The sequence below is a fragment of the Girardinichthys multiradiatus genome, chromosome 13 (assembly GCF_021462225.1).
Source record: "Girardinichthys multiradiatus isolate DD_20200921_A chromosome 13, DD_fGirMul_XY1, whole genome shotgun sequence".
Classification (NCBI taxonomy): Eukaryota; Metazoa; Chordata; class Actinopteri; order Cyprinodontiformes; family Goodeidae; genus Girardinichthys; species Girardinichthys multiradiatus.
In genome coordinates this window covers 6,375,682-6,396,945 of record NC_061806.1, presented here as the reverse complement: position 1 = coordinate 6,396,945, position 21,264 = coordinate 6,375,682, and the positions used below count along the sequence as shown (strand labels likewise).

The 21,264-nt window shown below is 42.3% G+C and overlaps 2 protein-coding genes across 2 annotated transcripts in view; both read left to right on the top strand.

The window, feature by feature from the left end:
• The window catches only part of sacm1la (SAC1 like phosphatidylinositide phosphatase a), a 48,358-nt gene extending 38,206 nt beyond the window's left edge, over positions 1-10,152 (top strand). The window contains exons 18-20 of the mRNA XM_047384552.1: positions 8,283-8,375; positions 8,474-8,531; positions 9,122-10,152. Coding sequence (XP_047240508.1) covers positions 8,283-8,375; positions 8,474-8,531; positions 9,122-9,258 — 288 coding nt within the window. The 3' untranslated portion in view covers positions 9,259-10,152. The remainder of the gene's footprint in view (positions 1-8,282; positions 8,376-8,473; positions 8,532-9,121) is intronic.
• Positions 10,153-19,102: 8,950 nt separating this feature from the next.
• On the top strand, positions 19,103-21,264 carry LOC124879854. The gene is made up of 3 exons (XM_047384661.1): positions 19,103-19,823; positions 19,973-20,225; positions 20,418-21,264. Exons 1-3 carry the CDS (start codon positions 19,690-19,692, stop codon positions 20,835-20,837), a joined length of 807 nt encoding a protein of 268 aa, XP_047240617.1. The 5' UTR covers positions 19,103-19,689; the 3' UTR covers positions 20,838-21,264.

Genomic DNA, 21,264 nt, shown 5'->3' with positions numbered 1-21,264 from the left:
AACTGTGAAGCTATACTGGATTTATTTAAGGTATGTAATTTCAGGTGGAAATTGCTCTAAAACCCCTCAGGGCTTATTAGGTTAAAATACATTGAAATCCTTAATGCAATAATGGCAATGCAAAGTGGAAAATCACCAGGCCTATACGGATACCCAATAGAGTTTTTTTTAAACGTTTGCAGATGAACTTTAAAAAATCCTACTTGAAATGTTCGTTGATGCTCTGTCCTGACAGAAGAGTTAATCATCTTCCTGTTGAATGCAGCTCTTACCGACCCATATCTCTTCTAAACAGTGACGTGAAAATTTTAGCCAAAGTTCTTGCTTTACGCCTAGAAACCACAATGCATGACGTGATCTCTGTAGACCAAACCAGTTTTAGTCTTGGATGTCATTCTCTTACAAATATCTGCCGATTGCTAAATATTATTTACTCTCCTGCATCTAGTGTGGTGCCAGAGGTGGTTGTCGCAAGCAATCACAGTATTTTCAGTTGACAAGGGGAACCTGTCAGGGATGCCCCATTAGCCCACTACGTTTTGCCTTGGCCATAGAACCCTTATCTATTGCTCTTAAATCATTAACAATGGTAAGCGGAATTCATACAGGGGGGATGGACCATAGAGTATCTCTGTATGCTGATGATTTATTAATGTATATATTGGGTCCTGTTTTAAGCATGCCCCACATCATTCACCTCTTGAATAGATTTGGCACATTCTCTGGCAGACAAACTCCACTTTAATAAAAGTGAATGCTACCCAGTAAACGACTCTTCAAATTCAAGACAACATTTTACCATTTCCAATGTCCTGAAATGGGTGTAAGTATCTGGGCATTAATATCACAAGGCACATGCAGAAACTGTACCAGGAAAACGTCTCTATTGTTTGAAATGGTCAAACTAGATTTGAAGAGATGGAAGTCACTTTGACTATTCAACTGTCGTTGGCAGGAAAAGTGAATTGCATCAGAATCAATGTACTCCCAAGATTTATTTATTTGTTTCAAAATATTTCACTTCATCTCCCTAAATCCTTTTTAAATTAATGACAAAACTTTTCCATCATTTATTTGGAATGATAAGAAATGAGGAGTAGCTTTTGTCTCCCAAATCTGTCATTATTGAGCTGCAAATATTCAAAAATGTTTCCATTGGTTTCATTCTTATGATTGAAAATGGTGTATATCAATGTCTCTCAGGGCTCTGGTTTCTTCAAGCCTCCCCCTCTCCACTTCTGAGTTTACAAACAACCCGGTCGTCATAAATACTCTTAAGATATGGTCCCAGTTTAGACAGAATTTTGGATTCATTAACTTTCTTTAAACTGACTTTTTCTTAATAACCATCTTTTTCTCCTAGCTAAGATAGATTCAGAGTTTATTGCTTGGCAAAGACGAGGGATGAGCACATTTAAGGATATGTACATAAATGGTGTCTTTGGAAGTTTTGACAACTTATCACTAAGATTCCTTCGTCTAGCCTATTCTGCTATTTTCAAGTTTGTCATTTTCTAAGGAGTCAAGACCCCAACTTCCCATACAGTGGAGAGAAAACGTATATGATGCTCTGCTGATTTTGCAGGCTTTCCCACTTGTAAAGCATGTAGAAGTCTGGTCTATGATAATTTTTATCATATGTACTCTTCAACTGAGGGTGATGGAATCTAAAACAAAAATCCAAACAATGAACCTGTATTAACTGCACCTGTTTGAACTCATTATCTGTATAAAAGACACCTGTCCACACACTCAATGAAACAAACTCCAACCTCTCCACAATGGCCAAGACCAGAGAGCTGTGGAAGAACATCAGGGATAAAATAGTCCATCCCAGCTCAAGGCTACAGGAAAATAGCTAAGCAGCTTGGTGAGAAGGCAACAACTGTTGGAGCAATTATAAGAAAATGGAAGAAGTTCAAGATGATGGTCAATCTCCCTCGGTCTGGTGCTCCATGGAAGATCTCACCTTGTGGGGCATCAACGATCATGAGGAAGGTGAGGGATCAGCCCAGAACTACACGGAAGGACCTAGTCAATGACCTGAAGAGAGCTAGGACCACAGTCTCAAAGAAGACCATTAGTAAAACACTAAGATGCCATGAATTAAAATCCTACAGCGCACACAAGGTCTCCCTGATCAAACTAGCACATGTCCAGGCCCATCAGAAGTGCCAATGACCATCTGGATGATCCAGAGGAGGAATAGGAGAAGGTCATGTGATCTGATGAGATAAAAACAGAGCTTTTTGGTCTAAACTCCACTCGACATATTTGGAGGAAGAAGGATGAGTACAACCCCAAGAATACCATCCCTACTGTGAAGCATGGAGGTGGAAACATCATTCTTTGGGGATGCTTTTCTGCAAAGGGGACAAGACGACTGCACCGTATTGAGGGGAGGATGGATGGGGACATGTATCAGGAGATCTTAGCCAACAACCTCCTTCCCTCAGTAAGGGCATTGAATATGGGTTTTGGCTGGGTCTTCTAGCATGACAACGATCCGAAGCACACAGCCAGGGCAGCTAAGGAGTGGCTCCATAAGAAGCATCTCAAGGTCGTGGAGTGGCATAGCCACTCTCCAGACCTGAACTGTCAAAAACTACAGGAAACATCTGATATCTGTCATTTCAAACAAAGGTTTCTGTACCAAAGTTTGGTTTTTCTGATGTATCAAATACTTATTTCATGTAATAAAATGCAAATTAACTACTTAAAAATCGCACAATTTGATTTTCTGGATTTTTGTTTTAAATTCCATGACTCACAGTTGAAGAGTACCTATGATAAAATAGATATGATAAAAATTTGAGACTTCTGCATGCTTTGCAAGTGGGAAAACCTGGAAAATCTGCAGTGTATCAAATACTTGTTCTCTCCACTGTATTTGGCATCTGTATCCCCTTTGGATGCCCTGTTAGAAATTCCTTTAAATTCAAATTAACTAATTTCAAAAATAAAAGACTTTATTGCTTCTATTAAAAATATATCCCTTGCTTAGATAAAAGCTGAATGGGAGAGGAATTGGAGCAGGATATTTGGGATAGTGCTCTCTCTCGAGAGAGAGAGAGAGTAAACAGCAGCATTTCTGTGCAAAACTCAGTATAATATAATTTAATGTTTTACATTGTAGTCACTACTCTAAAGCAAGGCTTGCCAAGAATTACTCTAATACCAATGCATGCTGTGACAGGTGTCACAACACACCTGCCAACTTACCTCAAACGTTTTGGGCATGTCCCTCCTTGACAGCATATTTGTCATTGACACTGTCGGATATCTATATACAAAATTACAACCCAGTGATGCTATGGCTATATTTGGTGTAACAAATGGAGACTGATGTACGACTCGGAAAACACATAAACACATTATTGCTTTTTGTACCTTCCTTGCACGCAGAAGAATATAATTACAATGGAGATCCAAGTATCCACCTGAAGCGTCCTTATGGCTAAATGATGTAATGCAGTTTATTCAACTAGAAAAGATTAAAGATGCACTCAGAGGGTCTAGGGATAAATCCTTTTCTACCTGGAACCCAGTGTTGACATATCTAGGCATACTTAAAACTATGCCTGCTTAACCTCAAAGGGCAGTCTTCCACCACTTTAAAAAAAATTATTTTTATTATCATTCATTGATCTTTAATTATTTTATTTTTGCTTTGTCTTTATTTGTTATTTATTTTCTCTCTCCTCTGTTATGTCTGTCCAAGCAATGTATTGTAAACGTATGAGTTCATTGACAACATAACATGGTTTTATGCATTTCTTACTTCATTAGGTGAGCGTCCCTTGTTTATGTTGTTCGAAGGGTGGTATGGAGGTTGGGCGTGTGTGTATGTTTGTATTGTATGTGTGTTTGTATGTGTATGTGTATATATATATATATATATATATATATATATATGTGTGTATATATATATATATATATGTGTATATATATATATGTGTATATATGTATATATATATATGTGTGTATATATATATATATATATTTGTGTATATATATATATATATATATATATATATATATATATATGTGTATATATATACAGGTCCTTCTCAAAATATTAGCATATTGTGATAAAGTTCATTATTTTCCATAATGTCATGATGAAAATTTAACATTCATATATTTTAGATTCATTGCACACTAACTGAAATATTTCAGGTCTTTTATTGTCTTAATACGGATGATTGTGGCATACAGCTCATGAAAATCCAAAATTCCTAACTTACAAAATTAGCATATTTCATCCGACCAATAAAAGAAAAGTGTTTTTAATACAAAAAACGTCAACCTTCAAATAATCATGTACAGTTATGCACTCAGTACTTGGTCGGGAATCCTTTTGTAGAAATTACTGCTTCAATGCGGCGTGGCATGGAGGTAATCAGCCTGTGGCACTGCTGAGGTCTTATGGAGGCCCAGGATGCTTCGATAGCGGCCTTTAGCTCATCCAGAGTGTTGGGTCTTGAGTCTCTCAACGTTCTCTTCACAATATCCCACAGATTCTCTATGGGGTTCAGGTCAGGAGAGTTGGCAGGCCAATTGAGCACAGTGATACCATGGTCAGTAAACCATTTACCAGTGGTTGTGGCACTGTGAGCAGGTGCCAGGTCGTGCTGAAAAATGAAATCTTCATCTCCATAAAGCTTTTCAGCAGATGGAAGCATGAAGTGCTCCAAAATCTCCTGATAGCTAGCTGCATTGACCCTGCCCTTGATAAAACACAGTGGACCCACACCAGCAGCTGACACGGCACCCCAGACCATCACTGACTGTGGGTACTTGACACTGGACTTCTGGCATTTTGGCATTTCCTTCTCCCCAGTCTTCCTCCAGACTCTGGCACCTTGATTTCCGAATGACATGCAGAATTTGCTTTCATCCGAAAAAAGTAATTTGGACCACTGAGCAAGAGTCCAGTGCTGCTTCTCTGTAGCCCAGGTCAGGCGCTTCTGCCGCTGTTTCTGGTTCAAAAGTGGCTTGACCTGGGGAATGCGGCACCTGTAGCCCATTTCCTGCACACGCCTGTGCTCTGGATGTTTCTACTCCAGACTCAGTCCACTGCTTCCGCAGGTCCCCAAAGATCTGGAATCGGCCCTTCTCCACAATCTTCCTCAGGGTCCGGTCACCTCTTCTCGTTGTGCAGCGTTTTCTGCCACACTTTTTCCTTCCCACAGACTTCCCACTGAGGTGCCTTGATACAGCACTCTGGGAACAGCCTATTCGTTCAGAAATTTCTATATACAGGTCCTTCTCAAAATATTAGCATATTGTGATAAAGTTCATTATTTTCCATAATGTCATGATGAAAATTTAACATTCATATATTTTAGATTCATTGCACACTAACTGAAATATTTCAGGTCTTTTATTGTCTTAATTTGGATGATTTTGGCATACAGCTCATGAAAACCCAAAATTCCTATCTCACAAAATTAGCATATCATTAAAAGGGTCTCTAAACGAGCTATGAACCTAATCATCTGAATCAACGAGTTAACTCTAAACACCTGCAAAAGATTCCTGAGGCCTTTAAAACTCCCAGCCTGGTTCATCACTCAAAACCCCAATCATGGGTAAGACTGCCGACCTGACTGCTGTCCAGAAGGCCACTATTGACACCCTCAAGCAAGAGGGTAAGACACAGAAAGACATTTCTGAACGAATAGGCTGTTCCCAGAGTGCTGTATCAAGGCACCTCAGTGGGAAGTCTGTGGGAAGAAAAAAGTGTGGCAGAAAACGCTGCACAACGAGAAGAGGTGACCGGACCCTGAGGAAGATTGTGGAGAAGGGCCGATTCCAGACCTTGGGGGACCTGCGGAAGCAGTGGACTGAGTCTGGAGTAGAAACATCCAGAGCCACCGTGCACAGGCGTGTGCAGGAAATGGTCTACAGGTGCTGCATTCCCCAGGTCAAGCCACTTTTGAACCAGAAACAGCGGCAGAAGTGCCTGACCTGGGCTACAGAGAAGCAGTACTGGACTGTTGCTCAGTGGTCCAAAGTACTTTTTTCGGATGAAAGCAAATTCTGCATGTCATTCGGAAATCAAGGTGCCAGAGTCTGGCGGAAGACTGGGGAGAAGGAAATGCCAAAATGCCAGAAGTTCAGTGTCAAGTACCCACAGTCAGTGATGGTCTGGGGTGCCGTGTCAGCTGCTGGTGTTGGTCCACTGTGTTTTATCAAGGGCAGGGTCAATGCAGCTAGCTATCAGGAGATTTTGGAGCACTTCATGCTTCCATCTGCTGAAAAGCTTTATGGAGATGAAGACCTGGCACCTGCTCACAGTGCCAAAACCACTGGTAAATAGTTTACTGACCATGGTATCACTGTGCTCAATTGGCCTGCCAACTCTCCTGACCTGAACCCCATAGAGAATCTGTGGGATATTGTGAAGAGAACGTTGAGATACTCAAGACCCAACACTCTGGATGAGCTAAAGGCCGCTATCGAAGCATCCTGGGCCTCCATAAGACCTCAGCAGTGCCACAGGCTGATTGCCTCCATGCCACGCCGCATTGAAGCAGTCATTTCTGCAAAAGGATTCCCGACCAAGTATTGAGTGCATAACTGTACATGATTATTTGAAGGTTGACGTTTTTTGTATTAAAAACACTTTTCTTTTATTGGTCGGATGAAATATGCTAATTTTGTGAGATAGGAATTTTGGGTTTTCATGAGCTGTATGCCAAAATCATCCGTATTAAGACAATAAAAGACCTGAAATATTTCAGTTAGTGTGCAATGTATCTAAAATATATGAATGTTAAATTTTCATCTTTACATTATGGAAAATAATGAACTTTATCACAATATGCTAATATTTTGAGAAGGACCTGTATATATATATACATATATATATATATATATATATTCACACACATATATATATATATATACACACTTATATATATATATATATACACAGATGTTCGGGTGCTAACCCGGATTGTATCCAAAAAATATATAACCACGGCTGCCCAAATCACGGCAGAATTAAATGTGCACCTCAACTCTCCTGTTTTCACCAGAACTGTCCGTCGGGAGCTCCACAGGGTCAATATACACGGCCGGGCTGCTATAGCCAAACCTTTGGTCACTCATGCTAATGCCAAACGTTGGTTTCAATGGTGCACGGAGCGCAAATCTTGGGCTGTGGACAATGTGAAACATGTATTGTTCTCTGATGAGTCCACCTTTACTGTTTTCCCCACATCTGGGAGAGTTACGGTGTGGAGAAGCCCCACAGAAGCGTACCACCCAGACTGTTGCATGCCCAGAGTGAAGCATGGGGGTGGATCAGTGATGGTTTGGGCTGCCATATTATGGCATTCCCTTGGCCCAATACTTGTGCTAAATGGGCGCGTCACTGCCAAGGACTACTGAACCATTCTTGAGGACCATGTGCATCCAATGGTTTAAACATTGTATCCTGAAGGTGGTGCCGTGTATCAGGATGACAATGCACCAATATGCACAGCAAGACTAGTGAAGGATTGGTTTGATGAACATGAAAGTGAAGTTGAACATCTCCCATGGCCTGCACAGTCACCAGATCTAAATATTATTGAGCCACTTTGGGGTGTTTTGGAGGAGCGAGTCAGGAAACGTTTTCCTCCACCAGTATCACGTAGTGACCTGGCCACTATCCTGCAAGAAGAATGGCTTAAAATCCCTCTGACCACTGTGCAGGACTTGTATATGTCATTCCCAAGACGAATTGACGCTGTATTGGCTGCAAAAGGAGGCCCTACACCATACTAATAAATTATTGTGGTCTAAAACCAGGTGTTTCAGTTTCATTGTCCAACCCCTGTATATATGTATATAAATAAATATATATATATATATATATATATATATATATATATATATATATATATACACACACACTTGGAAAAAGTGGGAGCAGTGTTAAAAATGTTCTCTTTGTTTTGTGATTGGCGGTGCAAAAACAAGTGGTTGATCCAGAATGTGCTGATCTTTTTGCTGATATTACTGATGTTGAAATTCCATTTGGAATATACTGTAGGTTTTTTAATTTCAATGCTTGGTATCAAATTAATAATATTCAATATTTAAAATGTTTAACAGGATGTAGTTAATCATAAAATTTTGTAGTGCATAACAACCCCCTCCTTTCATCTTACCAGGACTTTGACTGTCAACTAAGATAAATGTTTTTGAGTTAGGATTTTAGTATTGATTCATACATAGAAAATTACTGTAATATTGCTGCAGCAGCTACGTCTTCTCTTTTTCTTTAGGATGCTATTGACCTTTTCCTGGGTAACTTTGCTGTTGATGAGTCAGATGGGCCCACTCCTCTTCGTGTGAAGAAGGACTGGAAGTTCTTAACAGTAAGTGTATCACTGGTTTTACCTAGTAATAACAATGAACCTGGGTGGTCTAAGATACTGAATAACTTTTTATTTTCTGTTGTGTTTTGTTTTTGAAGCTGCCCATTGTCATGCTGGTTGCATTCTCCATGTGCATTGTTTCTCTTCTTCTGGCTGGTAAGTGATGCCTCAACTGAACACCGCTGTATTTTGTTCTCTAAGGAAATTCAGTTTCTTGCTGCTGCTTCAGATTCTGACTCTTGTCTTACTGGGAGTGGAAATTGGTCTGAGTGTTTTTAAACGTGAGCTGACAATGTGGGACATGCTGCTGTGGGTACAACACTTATACTGATGCAAGATAGAACCACCTCACTTTGGTTTATGTAAAAAAAAAAAAACAGTCTGTGAATTACAGCATATTATGTCCTTTTTTGCACAAATTAACAGGTTTCTTGAAGTGTGAAGTATATTAGTGGAAACACCCCTCAGACATTGATGTAACTTCTCCTTAAACACAATTTGAACCTCTTTATACAAAATTTGTGCAACTTTGTTTTTGTTGTTCTTTTTGAGTATTTTTCTAAGGATTACTTTGGGTAATGAAATGTGGTTATGTGTTTATGGAAAAAAAGTGTGGATTGCCTTTGCGCTACTTCAACAAGAACAATAATAGTAACAAATAATGTTATTAAGAGAATTTTCCTCCATTGGTAAGATGGATGGCTGAATATGTGCTGCTGCTAAAGTAAATGCTGTTTGTCTTTTAGGTGACACGTGGACAGAGACCCTTGCTTATGTGATGTTCTGGGGGAGCGCCAGTGCAATCACAGCTACAATCATCTTGTTTAATGGCCAAGACTTTGTGGATGCCCCAAAGTTGGTTCACAAGGAAAAGATGGACTGAGTGTGTGTTTGTGCGTGCGTGTGTACGGAGCCTCTGTCAAACAGGTGCTCCTTTACCTTATCTTCACTGCTTTCGTTCACAGATCTTATCTGATTTAAACTAATCTGCTGTCTCTGTGTTGTTCTCTGGATTTTTGTTTTTCTGATGTTTGTCTACAGCAAAGTCAACCTTCTTTAGATGTGTGTCCATAATTCTGTACATTTATGTACCTATGGTGTTCATTCCATATTTTGGTTTCACTAGATGGTTTTGATGATCTTGGTTGGTCGGGTGACAAAAAATATTCATGTAATACAGTACTGTTCATTTCCTTTGGGGTAAGATTTGTTTGTTTTTGCTATGCTACATACCTTTTTCTGAAATATGGTGTTGTCAACCCGGAATTGTCAACCCCAGGCTGTGGGACTTAAACATGAAGATATTTAAAGTAATTAGTTGTATTTCATTTAGAACAACATTATATATGCACACAGGGTTTTGAATGTAACAAAGTTTACAAAATTGTGTGTGGAATATATGTGGCTATACTACAATGAGTAAATAATGTCTTCCTATTAAATTTAATTTCAAGACATTTTTTTGATATTTTTGTCAGCTATCTTGATTTGCATAAGTGTAAACTCTGCCATCTACATATAGCTGATAATGTGTTTTTCATTTTCATTTAAACTTTTTGTTAGATTAGGAAAAATGTTTTTTCTTCCTGTTTTCTTCCTACTTTTCAGAGCTTTTACCAAGAGGAAAAAAATGTAAAATTAATTTTTGCTGCTTGATCTTTAGCATAAGATGGCTGGTTATGCATCATTTTGGAATCAACAGCTTTGGATGAACGTCTTACAAATATTGTTTGTCTTTTTCTTTCACAAGAAACAAATAAAATATGCTAAAACATAACAGAGTAAATTTACATCAGTACCAATTGTTTTACCTTTATGTCAATAATATTACACTTTTATAACAAATCATTATTATTGTTAATGTCTATTTTTTGCTTGGATGGAGGGGGTAGATTTGTCATGGGTTTTTTCATCAGCCCTGCCCTTTCCTTAAAGGTAACCCAAAAATTTAATTTATACAATTTTTGTGTAAATATATTTATATGGATATCTAGATAGATATATATATAGGCATATATATATAGAGATATATAGGTATATCTATAGATATAGAAATATCTATCTATCCATCCATCCATCCATCAATGAATGATATAAAGTCCACAGCGGGGACAAAAACCACACTGCTCCTCCTGAAGCCGAGGTTGAACTATCGGCCGGACTCTCCAATGCCCTGGTGTAGGCCTTAGTTTTTTAACCATCTTGGTGACTTCAGCCTGGGTGATGAAAGAGTCTAACCCCAAGTCCCCAGCCTCTGCTTCCACTAGGGAATGCGTGATGGCAGGATTGAGGAGATCCTCGAAGTACTTCTTCCACTACCCGATAATGTCCCCAGTCGAGGTCAGCAGCTCCCCATCCCCAGTGTAAACAGTGTTGGCGAAGCACTGCTACCCCTCCTGAGGCGCTGGACGGTTTGCCAGAATCGCTTCTCCATGTCCTCACCAAACTCTACCAAGGCCCGAGTTTTTTCCTCTGCCACAGCCCAGGCCGCAGCACACTTGGCCTCACGGTACCCGTCAGCCCCCTGCAGGGGGAACCATGAGGGACTAGTGCAAAGAGGATTGGGCAGCAGACGAAGGTGGAGACCTCAGCGGCCCGATCCCCAGATGCTTAGGCTGTGTCTAAGGATGAGGAATGTCACCTCGCTGGGGGGGAAGGAGCCTGAGCTTGTGTGGGAGGTCGAGAGATATTGACTAGAAATAGTCAGGTTCGCCTCTATGCACAGCATGGGCTCTGGAACCCATCTCCTTGAGAGGGGCTGGACTCTCTTCTACTCTGGGGTGGCCCACGGAGAGAGGCGGCGGGCTGGGGTGGGTTTGCTTGTTGTCCCCCAGGTCAGCCATCTCGTGTTGGGGTTTACCCCAGTGGATGAGAGGGTCACATCCCTGTGCCTTCGGGTTGGGGACAGGTCTCTGACAGTCGTTTTGCCCTATTGGCCGAGTAGTAGTGTGGAGTACCCGGACTTCTCGGCGTCCCTGTTGGGGGTGCTGGATAGTGCCCCTCCCGGGGAATTCAACGCCCACGTGGGAAACGACAGTGACACCTGGAGAGCCGTGATCAGGAGGAATGGCCTCTCCGATCTGAATCCAAGTGGCGTTTCGTTAGTTGGACTTCTGTGCCAGTCACTGACTGTCCATAATGAACACCATGTTCAAGCATAATGGTGTTCATCAATGCACTTGGCACCAGGACACCCTCGGCAGGAGGTCAATGATCGACTTTGTTGTCATGTCGTCAGACCTTTGGCCGCATGTTTTGGAAACTCGGGTGAAGAGAGGAGCTTAGCTGTCCACTGATCACCACCTGGTGGTGAGTTGGATCCGCTGGAAGAGGAGAAATTCGGACAGACTTGGCAGGCCCAAGCGCATAGTGATGGTCTGCTGGGAACCTCTGGCAGAGCCCTCGGCCAGGGATGTATTCAACTTCCACCTCCGGGAGAGCTTTGATCTGATTCCGGGGGATGTTTGAGACATAGAGTCCGAGTGGACCATGTTCTCTGCATCTATTGCTGCCGCCTGTAGCTGTGGCCGTAAGGTCTGCGGTGCCTGTCGCGGCGGCAATACCCGAACCCAGTGGTGGACACCGGCAGTAAGGGATTCTGTCAAGCTGAAGAAGGAGTCCTGTCAGCTGTGGTTGGCTTGTGGGACTCCTGAGGCGGCTGACGGGTACCGTGAGGCCAAGTGTGCCGCTGCCTGGGCTGTGGCAGAGGCAAAAACTCGGGCCTGGGAGGAGTTCAGTCAGGCCATGGAGAAGGACTACCGGTTGGCCTTGAAACGATTCTGGCAAACCGTCCGGCGCCTCAGGAGGGAGACGCAGTGCTTCGCCAACACTGTTTATAGTGTGGGTGGGGAGCTGATGACCTTGACTGGGGACATCATCAGGCAGTGGAAGGAGTACTTCAAGGATCTCCTCAATCCTGCCGTCATGCATTCCCTGGTGGAAGCTGAGGCTGTGGACTTGAGGTTGGACTCTTTCATCACCCAGGCTGAAGTCACAGAGGTAGTTAAAAAGCTCCACGGTGGCAGGGCTTCGGTGGTGGATGAGATTTGCCCTGAGTACCTCAAGTCTCTGGATGTTATGGGGGTGTCATGGTTGACACGCCTCTTCAACATTGCGGGGCAGTCAGGGACAGTGCCTCTGGACTGGAAGACTGGGGTGGTGGTCCCCCTTCATAAGAAGGGTGACCGGAGGGTGTGTTCCAACTCCTGTTGTGGCTGGAATTACTGTGAACTGATCAGTAGGACGCTGGCAAAGTCCTCCCCCTATGTCTGGTTGAGGGAGGCTCTTCTGGCCAATTGAGTAGGAGCCCTTAGGTGATTGAATAAGGCTCTCCTGACTACTTGGCTGAAAGGAAGGTTATCAGGGTGCCAGAAAGCTTTGAACTCCTGTGGAGACGTCTGCAGGTTTTAAGGAATATTCCCCCATTAACCGGAGTGTAATGGTTTGACGAGTTCTAAGGAGACACCTCCTCCTCAGGGGGAAATGTTTGACTACATGTTAAAAAATATGGACCAAAAAGCACCGAGTGCATCAATTAAGGGGTTAAAGGGTTAAAACTTTCCTGCAGGAAGTTTCGTTTGTCTTAAATATTGCAATCAGTCAGAAAAGAAGGTAAAAGTGAAAAGGGACATTAGAGATGGGAAAAGAAAGTTGTTTTACAAAGGAGCATAGTACATGTTCTGGAGGGAAGAATGTGGAAGACACAGAAAGTAGAATTCAAAGGAAATGACAGGCATGTGGACAACTGACTGACTGATAATATTTCTGTGTGCAAAATCTGAACCTATACTAAACTTTTTCTTCTGCCTCTCTCTCGCACACATACGCACACACACGGGATTTGAGTGCAACATCTGCATTTTTGATTCTGGACATTGGACACCTGCCCTCCTCATGGCTACTCCACCGGAGACGCTTCTTCAGCATGGCCTGAAAGAGAGAGGGCCTGCCTGCTGCAAATGGCAGCGAGAGTTTCCACCAGAACTAAACTCAGAAGTCGTCTGGCCCCATACCCACTGAGATGGACAACGATCCATGCTGCTTTCCAGAGCCAGAAGAGTGATACACTGGATTCATCTTGAAAGCACATCTTATGCGGGCAGAAGAGAAACAGGCCGGAGCAAAGTTATTTTTCCCTCCTGGAGAAGTTAAAGTGGACAAGTAAGGAGTGAATGTCCCACCAACAGACCGGGGAAGGGCCTGGTTTTTTGGACTGATAGAGGACTGTGTGCCATGACAGTTTGACTCTGGAGCGATCAAGAAACTGAGGGGATAATGTACAAACACACACACATTTGCATAAATATTTTCCTATTTTCTGCAATGAAGAACGCTTATTAACCGCTGCTCATGTGACACGCTTGCTTGACGTTAACAAACATAGCGGATTAAAATATTATTTTAGGGTTAGAAAATTCTCCTCAAAAAGGTAATAACTTATTTCATTTGATACTTTCCAGTTAATTCTTTGAGAGAAATAAGTTCTCTCCCTCGTCGTGGAATATTCAGGGTAAATTATTCTAGTTATTAAAAGTTATTAAAAAGCAGAGGAAGTGACAACACCACCAAAACTTAGCAGTAACCATGTGTTTCTATGTCATTCTCAGGACAGATCTCATGAAGGAGCATTTTCAAAACCCAGTGCATGCGTAACACTTGATGGGCTTCTCCTTCATTCATTGTTTTCTGTTGTCAGAGTTTGTATCCCGTACATCTAATGGGTAGAGACCTTATTAAAACAGCATAGGTTTACTGCAGGTTGTCTTCATACAGTCTCTGACACAGTACTTACAGTAGGGTGCAGTTTTTGTCCACAATACTTAATTAAAGGTAGACCTATTACCTATAAAAAAACAGATCTAAGCCAATGATGAGTTCAAGGCATTTTGATGGCTTTGAAATGCATTAATACATAAAACAAAGATTAGGGCTGAAGAGTTTTGTTTTGGAGCCAAGGTTGGGATTCTTTATAACGGAATAAAGACAAGTAAAATCCTTTATTTTAGAAAAGAAAAAAGAAATAAAGGCCCTCTTAACACTAAGAGGACGGTTGGCTCAAACTCCAGTTTCCTTGTTTGATTTCTTAGGGTTTAAAGATTAAAAGAATACATTTCATATTACTAAGAAATAAAATATTGAAACATTTATCAGCTTTTAGATTGTAAAAGACGGGTTCTAGTAATCATTTTCTGCCCAACTCTATATTAAAAAGGCAGAATTTAAAGAAAAGTGTCTATGCTCCTTTTGAAACACTATGTGGGGAAAAAGTCCAGTTTGGAGTTAAGCTTCTTAGCTGGTTAAGTCAAACACTGCAGTTTTGTTTGTTTGGGTATACCATAAAATGTCAACGCCGGGTTAAAATACTTCTTTGCATTTAACCTGAGCAGAGAAATTCTTGAATAGAGCTGTGATCAAATTGAGCCAAATAAAAAGAGAATTACAACAATAACTCAGGATTTTAGCTATTATTATTACAGAGTTACAGTACAAACAATTGGCAAAGAGTTTCAGCATCAGTAAATTTGGATTCATGTAAGAGAAAACTGTTGCTGTGCTTCTACATACTGGTCCTTCTCAAAATATTAGCATATTGTGATAAAGTTCATTATTTTCCACAATGTCATGATGAAAATTTAACATTCATATATTTTAGATTCATTGCACACTAACTGAAATATTCCAGGTCTTTTATTGTCTTAATACGGATGATTTTGGCATACAGCTCATGAAAACCCAAAATTCCTATCTCACAAAATTAGCATATTTCATCCAACCAATAAAAGAAAAGTGTTTTTAATACAAAAAACGTCAACCTTCAAATAATCGTGTACAGTTATGCACTCAATACTTAGTCGGGAATCCTTTTGCAGAAATGACTGCTTCAATGCGGCGTGGCATGGAGGCAATCAGCCTGTGGCACTGCTGAGGTCTTATGGAGGCCCAGGATGCTTCGATAGCGGCCTTTAGCTCATCCAGAGTGTTGGGTCTTGAGTCTCTCAACGTTCTCTTCACAATATCCCACAGATTCTCTATGGGGTTCAGGTCAGGAGAGTTGGCAGGCCAATTGAGCACAGTGATACCATGGTCAGTAAACCATTTACCAGTGGTTTTGGCACTGTGAGCAGGTGCAAGGTTGTGATGAAAAATGAAATCTTCATCTCCATAAAGCTTTTCAGCAGATGGAAGCATGAAGTGTTCCAAAATCTCCTGATAGCTAGCTGCATTGACCCTGCCCTTGATAAAACACAGTGGACCAACACCAGCAGCTGACACGGCACCCCAGACCATCACTGACTGTGGGTACTTGACACTGGACTTCTGGCATTTTGGCATTTCCTTCTCCCCAGTCTTCCTCCAGACTCTGGCACCTTGATTTCCGAATGACATGCAGAATTTGCTTTCATCCGAAAAAAGTACTTTGGACCACTGAGCAACAGTCCAGTGCTGCTTCTCTGTAGCCCAGGTCAGGCGCTTCTGCCACTGTTTCTGGTTCAAAAGTGGCTTGACCTGGGGAATGCGGCACCTGTAGACCATTTCCTGCACACGCCTGTGCACGGTGGCTCTGGATGTTTCTACTCCAGACTCAGTCCACTGCTTCCGCAGGTCCCCCAAGGTCTGGAATCGGCCCTTCTCCACAATCTTCCTCAGGGTCCGGTCACCTCTTCTCGTTGTGCAGCGTTTTCTGCCACACTTTTTTCTTCCCACAGACTTCCCACTGAGGTGCCTTGATACAGCACTCTGGGAACAGCCTATTTGTTCAGAAATGTCTTTCTGTGTCTTACCCTCTTGCTTGAGGGTGTCAATAGTGGCCTTCTGGACAGCAGTCAGGTCGGCAGTCTTACCCATGATTGGGGTTTTGAGTGATGAACCAGGCTGGGAGTTTTAAAGGCCTCAGGAATCTTTTGCAGGTGTTTAGAGTTAACTCGTTGATTCAGATGATTAGGTTCATAGCTCGTTTAGAGACCCTTTTAATGATATGCTAATTTTGTGAGATAGGAATTTTGGGTTTTCATGAGCTGTATGCCAAAATCATCCATATTAAGACAATAAAAGACCTGAAATATTTCAGTTAGTGTGCAATGAATCTAAAATATATGAATGTTAAATTTTCATCATGACATTATGGAAAATAATGAACTTTATCACAATATGCTAATATTTTGAGAAGGACCTGTAGTTTGAGATCTCTTTGGACTATGTGCATCTTAAACAGGATCTTGAAGATTGTCATAACAGATGACGTGACTTATTTTTAAGTGAGACATTGATGAATTACACAATAACTGAATTTTGCGTTTTGTTGTTAATGGAACTAAATTGCAGTTAAAAACAACTGAATTTTATTTATGTTGCTTTCGGTGAATTCATAGTGACACATAGTTATGTCATAGTTCTATGTAATGTGATCCTGGTTACTAGAAAATTTTGTCAAACTTTTTGCTGGATTGTCGCAGGGGTTGGACCCTGCGTCAGAAGAGGGGAATGTCAGAATAAAGTAACATGGGGTTACGAAAGTTTCAGCAATCATAGGAAAAAAAAGGTAGTTCATATCTCCAGTGAGGACTTAGTGACAATGCAAGAGAGACGTTGTACTTTGTTAATATAAATGGTGCATAGGTCCCTAAGACCACATTCTGAAAACCTGAATGTATGGTGTTGATTCTTTTGTGAAATTTTACATCTCCACAGATTAGACAATTTTTTTAATTATCTTTGAGTATTCTGAAACTATGGAAATAATGACCTGTACTCAGGCCTTCCTCAAACCTCATATGTCACATTTTTAATATTCAGAATATTTAGCTGATGGTCACTGCTAGTATACCAGGTGGAGTCAGAAGATTAATTCTCTTTGATTTTGCTGGATATTTTGATGAAGTTCCATGTAATTAAGCACCTAGGGTAATAATGAACCACAGCATTTACATAGCAAACTCCAGAAGGAAGACATAGGCTTCATTTTGTTGGTGTTGTGAATAGGGGTGTCATATTATCGCGTTAATTGCAATTAATTAATTATAGTCATGCTTAGCGCGTTATGTTTTTTAATCATGTTAATCTAATTTTTAATCTCCAACTCTACTATTTCTGTATGAGAGTTCCCTTTTATGAAATTTGTTTTTTATGCATTGGGCTTCTTGTGCTTGAGTTGTTGAGGGTGGAAAACAATGGTCAGTCACACCCTGAAGTGGACATTGATTGGCTGGCATGGGTTTGTATGAGCTGATAGGCTCAAGTGAGTAGCGGAGAAGAGACGCAAAAATGGAGGAGCATGTGAGAGTTGTCGGTCCAATGAATGAGAAATTTACATTCCAAAAACACCCCGACAGCACCATTGATAAAGGTAGAGTGATATGCCTTCTTTGTAAGAAGGAGTTTGCTTACCACCGAAGCAGCTCAAGTTTAGCCTACCACATCAACACAAAGCACCCAGTCGCGAGTGCCGCCGCCACAGTTAATGTTAGCAGCGAAGACATTAGCAATTTAGCAAGCCACAACAAAGCTTTTCACCAAACTAAACAGCAGGGCCGAGCTCATTTTGTGGCAGTGGCAGGCAGAACTGGCAGTTCCGGTGGCAGGCTATGGCATCCTCTGGCAGCCCATGGCATCCTCTGGCACCATGTGGCATCCTCTGGCACTCTGTGGCATCCTCTGGCACCGTGTGGCATCCTCTGGCACCCCGTGGCATCCTCTGGCACCCCGTGGCATCCTCTGGCACCCTGTGGCATCCTCTGGCACTCTGTGGTATCCTCTGGCACCCTGTGGCATCCTCTGGCACTCTGTGGTATCCTCTGGCACCCCGTGGCATCCTCTGGCACTCTGTGGCATCCTCTGGCACCCTGTGGCATCCTCTGGCAGCCCGTGGCATCCTCTGGCACCCTGTGGCATCCTCTGGCACCCTGTGGCATCCTCTGGCACCCTGTGGCATCCTCTGGCACCCTGTGGCATCCTCTGGCACCCTGTGGCATCCTCTGGCAGCCCGTGGCATCCTCTGGCACCCTGTGGCATCCTCTGGCAGCCCGTGGCATCCTCTGGCACGCTGTGGCATCCTCTGGCACTCTGTGGCATCCTCTGGCACCCTGTGGCATCCTCTGGCAGCCCGTGGCATCCTCTGGCAGCCCGTGGCATCCTCTGGCACCCTGTGGCACCACATCACACATACATATAGTACTATTTATTTTCCATCTCAAGTAAATACAATCACCTTATGTTATGGGCCTAAAGCTGTTTATTAAATAATAATAATAATAATGACATCATTATTTAAAGGTAAGAGGCTATAACAATAATGGCATCCCGTTTGCCAATAATCAGCATAGGCATCACTTCCGGTGGCAGCTCCACAGACACTATTAACTATACTGACAACCCATTTGCCGATTATCAGGATTAGCTTCCACAACAACAGCGGCAACCGCCGTGGCAAGCTTTTACGGCCGGTCTGGCACCTTCTGGCATCCTCGCAGAATCCCCTGCCACCCTGCGGCAGGCTGTGGCAACTCCACTGCCACTGGAACTGCCAGTTCTGCCTGCCACTGCCACAAATTGAGCTTGCTGTCTCTCACTCGAAGAGAACACCCCACGTATGAGCAAGTCTGCAACCGACAGGCTGACAAATGTTCTTGCCACGTGGATAGCGTTGAACTGCAGGCCGATAGATATAGTGGAAGATGAGAGGTTAACAGAGGTGTTGCAAACTGCGTCCAATGACCCATTACACAAGCCACCGTCCAGGTCGACACTGACGACCAAAATCGCCAAGATGTACGATGGCGAAAAGAAAAACAAACTTTTGGTGAAGGTGAAGGACTCGCCCTTCTAGTTCGCCCAACTAGTTGCTATAACCGGAGATCATTGGACCTCAGCTGGCAATCACAGCTATTTGGGAGTGACCGGACACTTTATTGATGGTGAGTGGAACCTCAACTCATTTGCACTGACCGTCATGAAAACAGAAACCAGGCACTTTGCTGATAAATGTGCCGAACAGTTCCTCAAGGTGGTACATGACTGGAGAATTGAAAACAAGATATCCACCATTGGTACAGACAGCGCAGCAAACATGCTGGCTGCTATGAGAGCCCTTCCATACGAGCACATCGTCTGCAATGCTCACATTCTCCAGAGGACCATCACGGTCTGCCTCGATAGTACTGGGTTTGCCGGTGTACTGACAAAGTGCCGCTAAATTGTTGGCCATTTTAAACAAAGCCCTGCGAGTACCACAGACCTTAACCAGCAACACGTAGCACTTGGAAAAAAGAGCGAGCAACTTGTACAAGATGTACCGACCAGGTGGAATTCGACACTAGCAATGGTCTCACGCCTCCTACGCAACCGAGAGGCTTTCCAGGCTACATTGGACCAACAGAACCACAGATTGGTCATGCCAAACGAAGCTGAGTGGGGGAAACTGCAGAGACTGGAGGTCCTGCTTGAACCATGCAGGTAAGCCCAAATAAACACGTCCATTTTAATCAAAAACTATTGTCACATGTTAGGTAGTTACATTTCAGAACAATTAAATTGGAAATCAGTGACACTTTAGTTTAAATATCCAACTAAGTTTATTTTTGCAAACTTATCCAACTCTGCAGGTATTTGATTGAGCTGCTGGGTGGTGAGGCCTATGTCTCTTGCTCTGTAGTGCTGCCTGCTTTTCGCCATCTGGACCGTGTCATGGACATCACTGATGATGATCCAGCCTATGTGGTAAAGTTCAAGAACGTGTTCCAGAGGGACCTGGCAGCACGGCGAGATGATGCCAATGAGACATGGTTCACGTTGGCCACAGCACTGGATCCACGTTTTAAGGATTTGAAATGTCTTCCAAGAGAAAAGAGGGAACAGGTAAAAACTATAAGAATAAGCTGGATGAAAGAGTCCAATTTATCAAAAACGAATTAATTTATATAATACTTTTCACACATAAGAAATGCAACACAAAGTGCTTCATAAAATAAAACAAAAAAAGCATCTACTGCACTTAGTGTTAATGATAATCATTCACTCATCCATCTATTAATTCATTCATTCATTTAGGTGTGGACCAGTCTGGAGAACATGCTCCAAGCAGCAGAGCCCAGAAGAGAAGCTACTCTCCAGCTCTCCACAGAGTATGATGAACCAGCTCAGAAGAAGAGGAGGAGTGTTCTCCTGCTGGGGTCTGACTCTGACTCAGAAGAAGATGGAATGATGTCTGGAGAGCTGCAGCGCTACAGAGGAGAGCCCAGCATCAGTATTGATGATTGTCCCCTGCAGTGGTGGTATGCTCACTCAGGAGCCTATGAAAAGCTGTCAGCCCTAGCACACAAGTACCTGGCCTCCCCGGCAACCTCCATACCTTGCAAAAGACTGTTTAGCCTTGCGGGCCACATAGTACAAAAGAAAAGGGCAGCCTTGCTCAGAGAAAATGTGACCAAGTTGGTCTGTCTCAGCGACTGGCTGAAGAAGAAGAAATAAGAGGCATGAGGTCAGCAAAGCTGCTATGTCCTCTGCCTACTAGAATTGATTGTTTCAGCACTTTATTTTTGTTATGATGAACAATTATTTTTGGTGTGCTTGCTTACAGCATTGTGATTGATAGGTCTGTTTTTTTTATTTTGTTATCTGAAGCAGAGGAAAAGCAACAAGTTCAGTGTTCAATAATTTTATTGTTCATAAAAGTGTTCTTGCCATTTTATATGTTAACTTACAGCATTTTATACGGACCTGATGTTTTAATTTTTTAATTATTTGGAAATTTAAAAAAAAAGAGCTCAGCAATATTTCTGCCCTAGTGACAGAAACTACAGGTTGAAAGCAGCACTTGGGACTAGTCTCAAATACAACGGAATGTAAATGGCTAGAACTGCATCTGTTCAAAACAATAAATTACTTTATAAAACCA

What these genes read in the sequence shown, in the direction of transcription:
- LOC124879854 (XM_047384661.1), top strand. Translation starts at nt 19,690, where the DNA reads ATGGTCTCACGCCTCCTACGCAACCGAGAGGCTTTCCAGGCTACATTG. An exon ending in GTCCTGCTTGAACCATGCAG is followed by an intron (nt 19,824 to 19,972) that starts GTAAGCCCAAAT and finishes CCAACTCTGCAG; the next exon opens with GTATTTGATTGAGCTGCTGG. An exon ending in CAAGAGAAAAGAGGGAACAG is followed by an intron (nt 20,226 to 20,417) that starts GTAAAAACTATA and finishes TCATTCATTTAG; the next exon opens with GTGTGGACCAGTCTGGAGAA.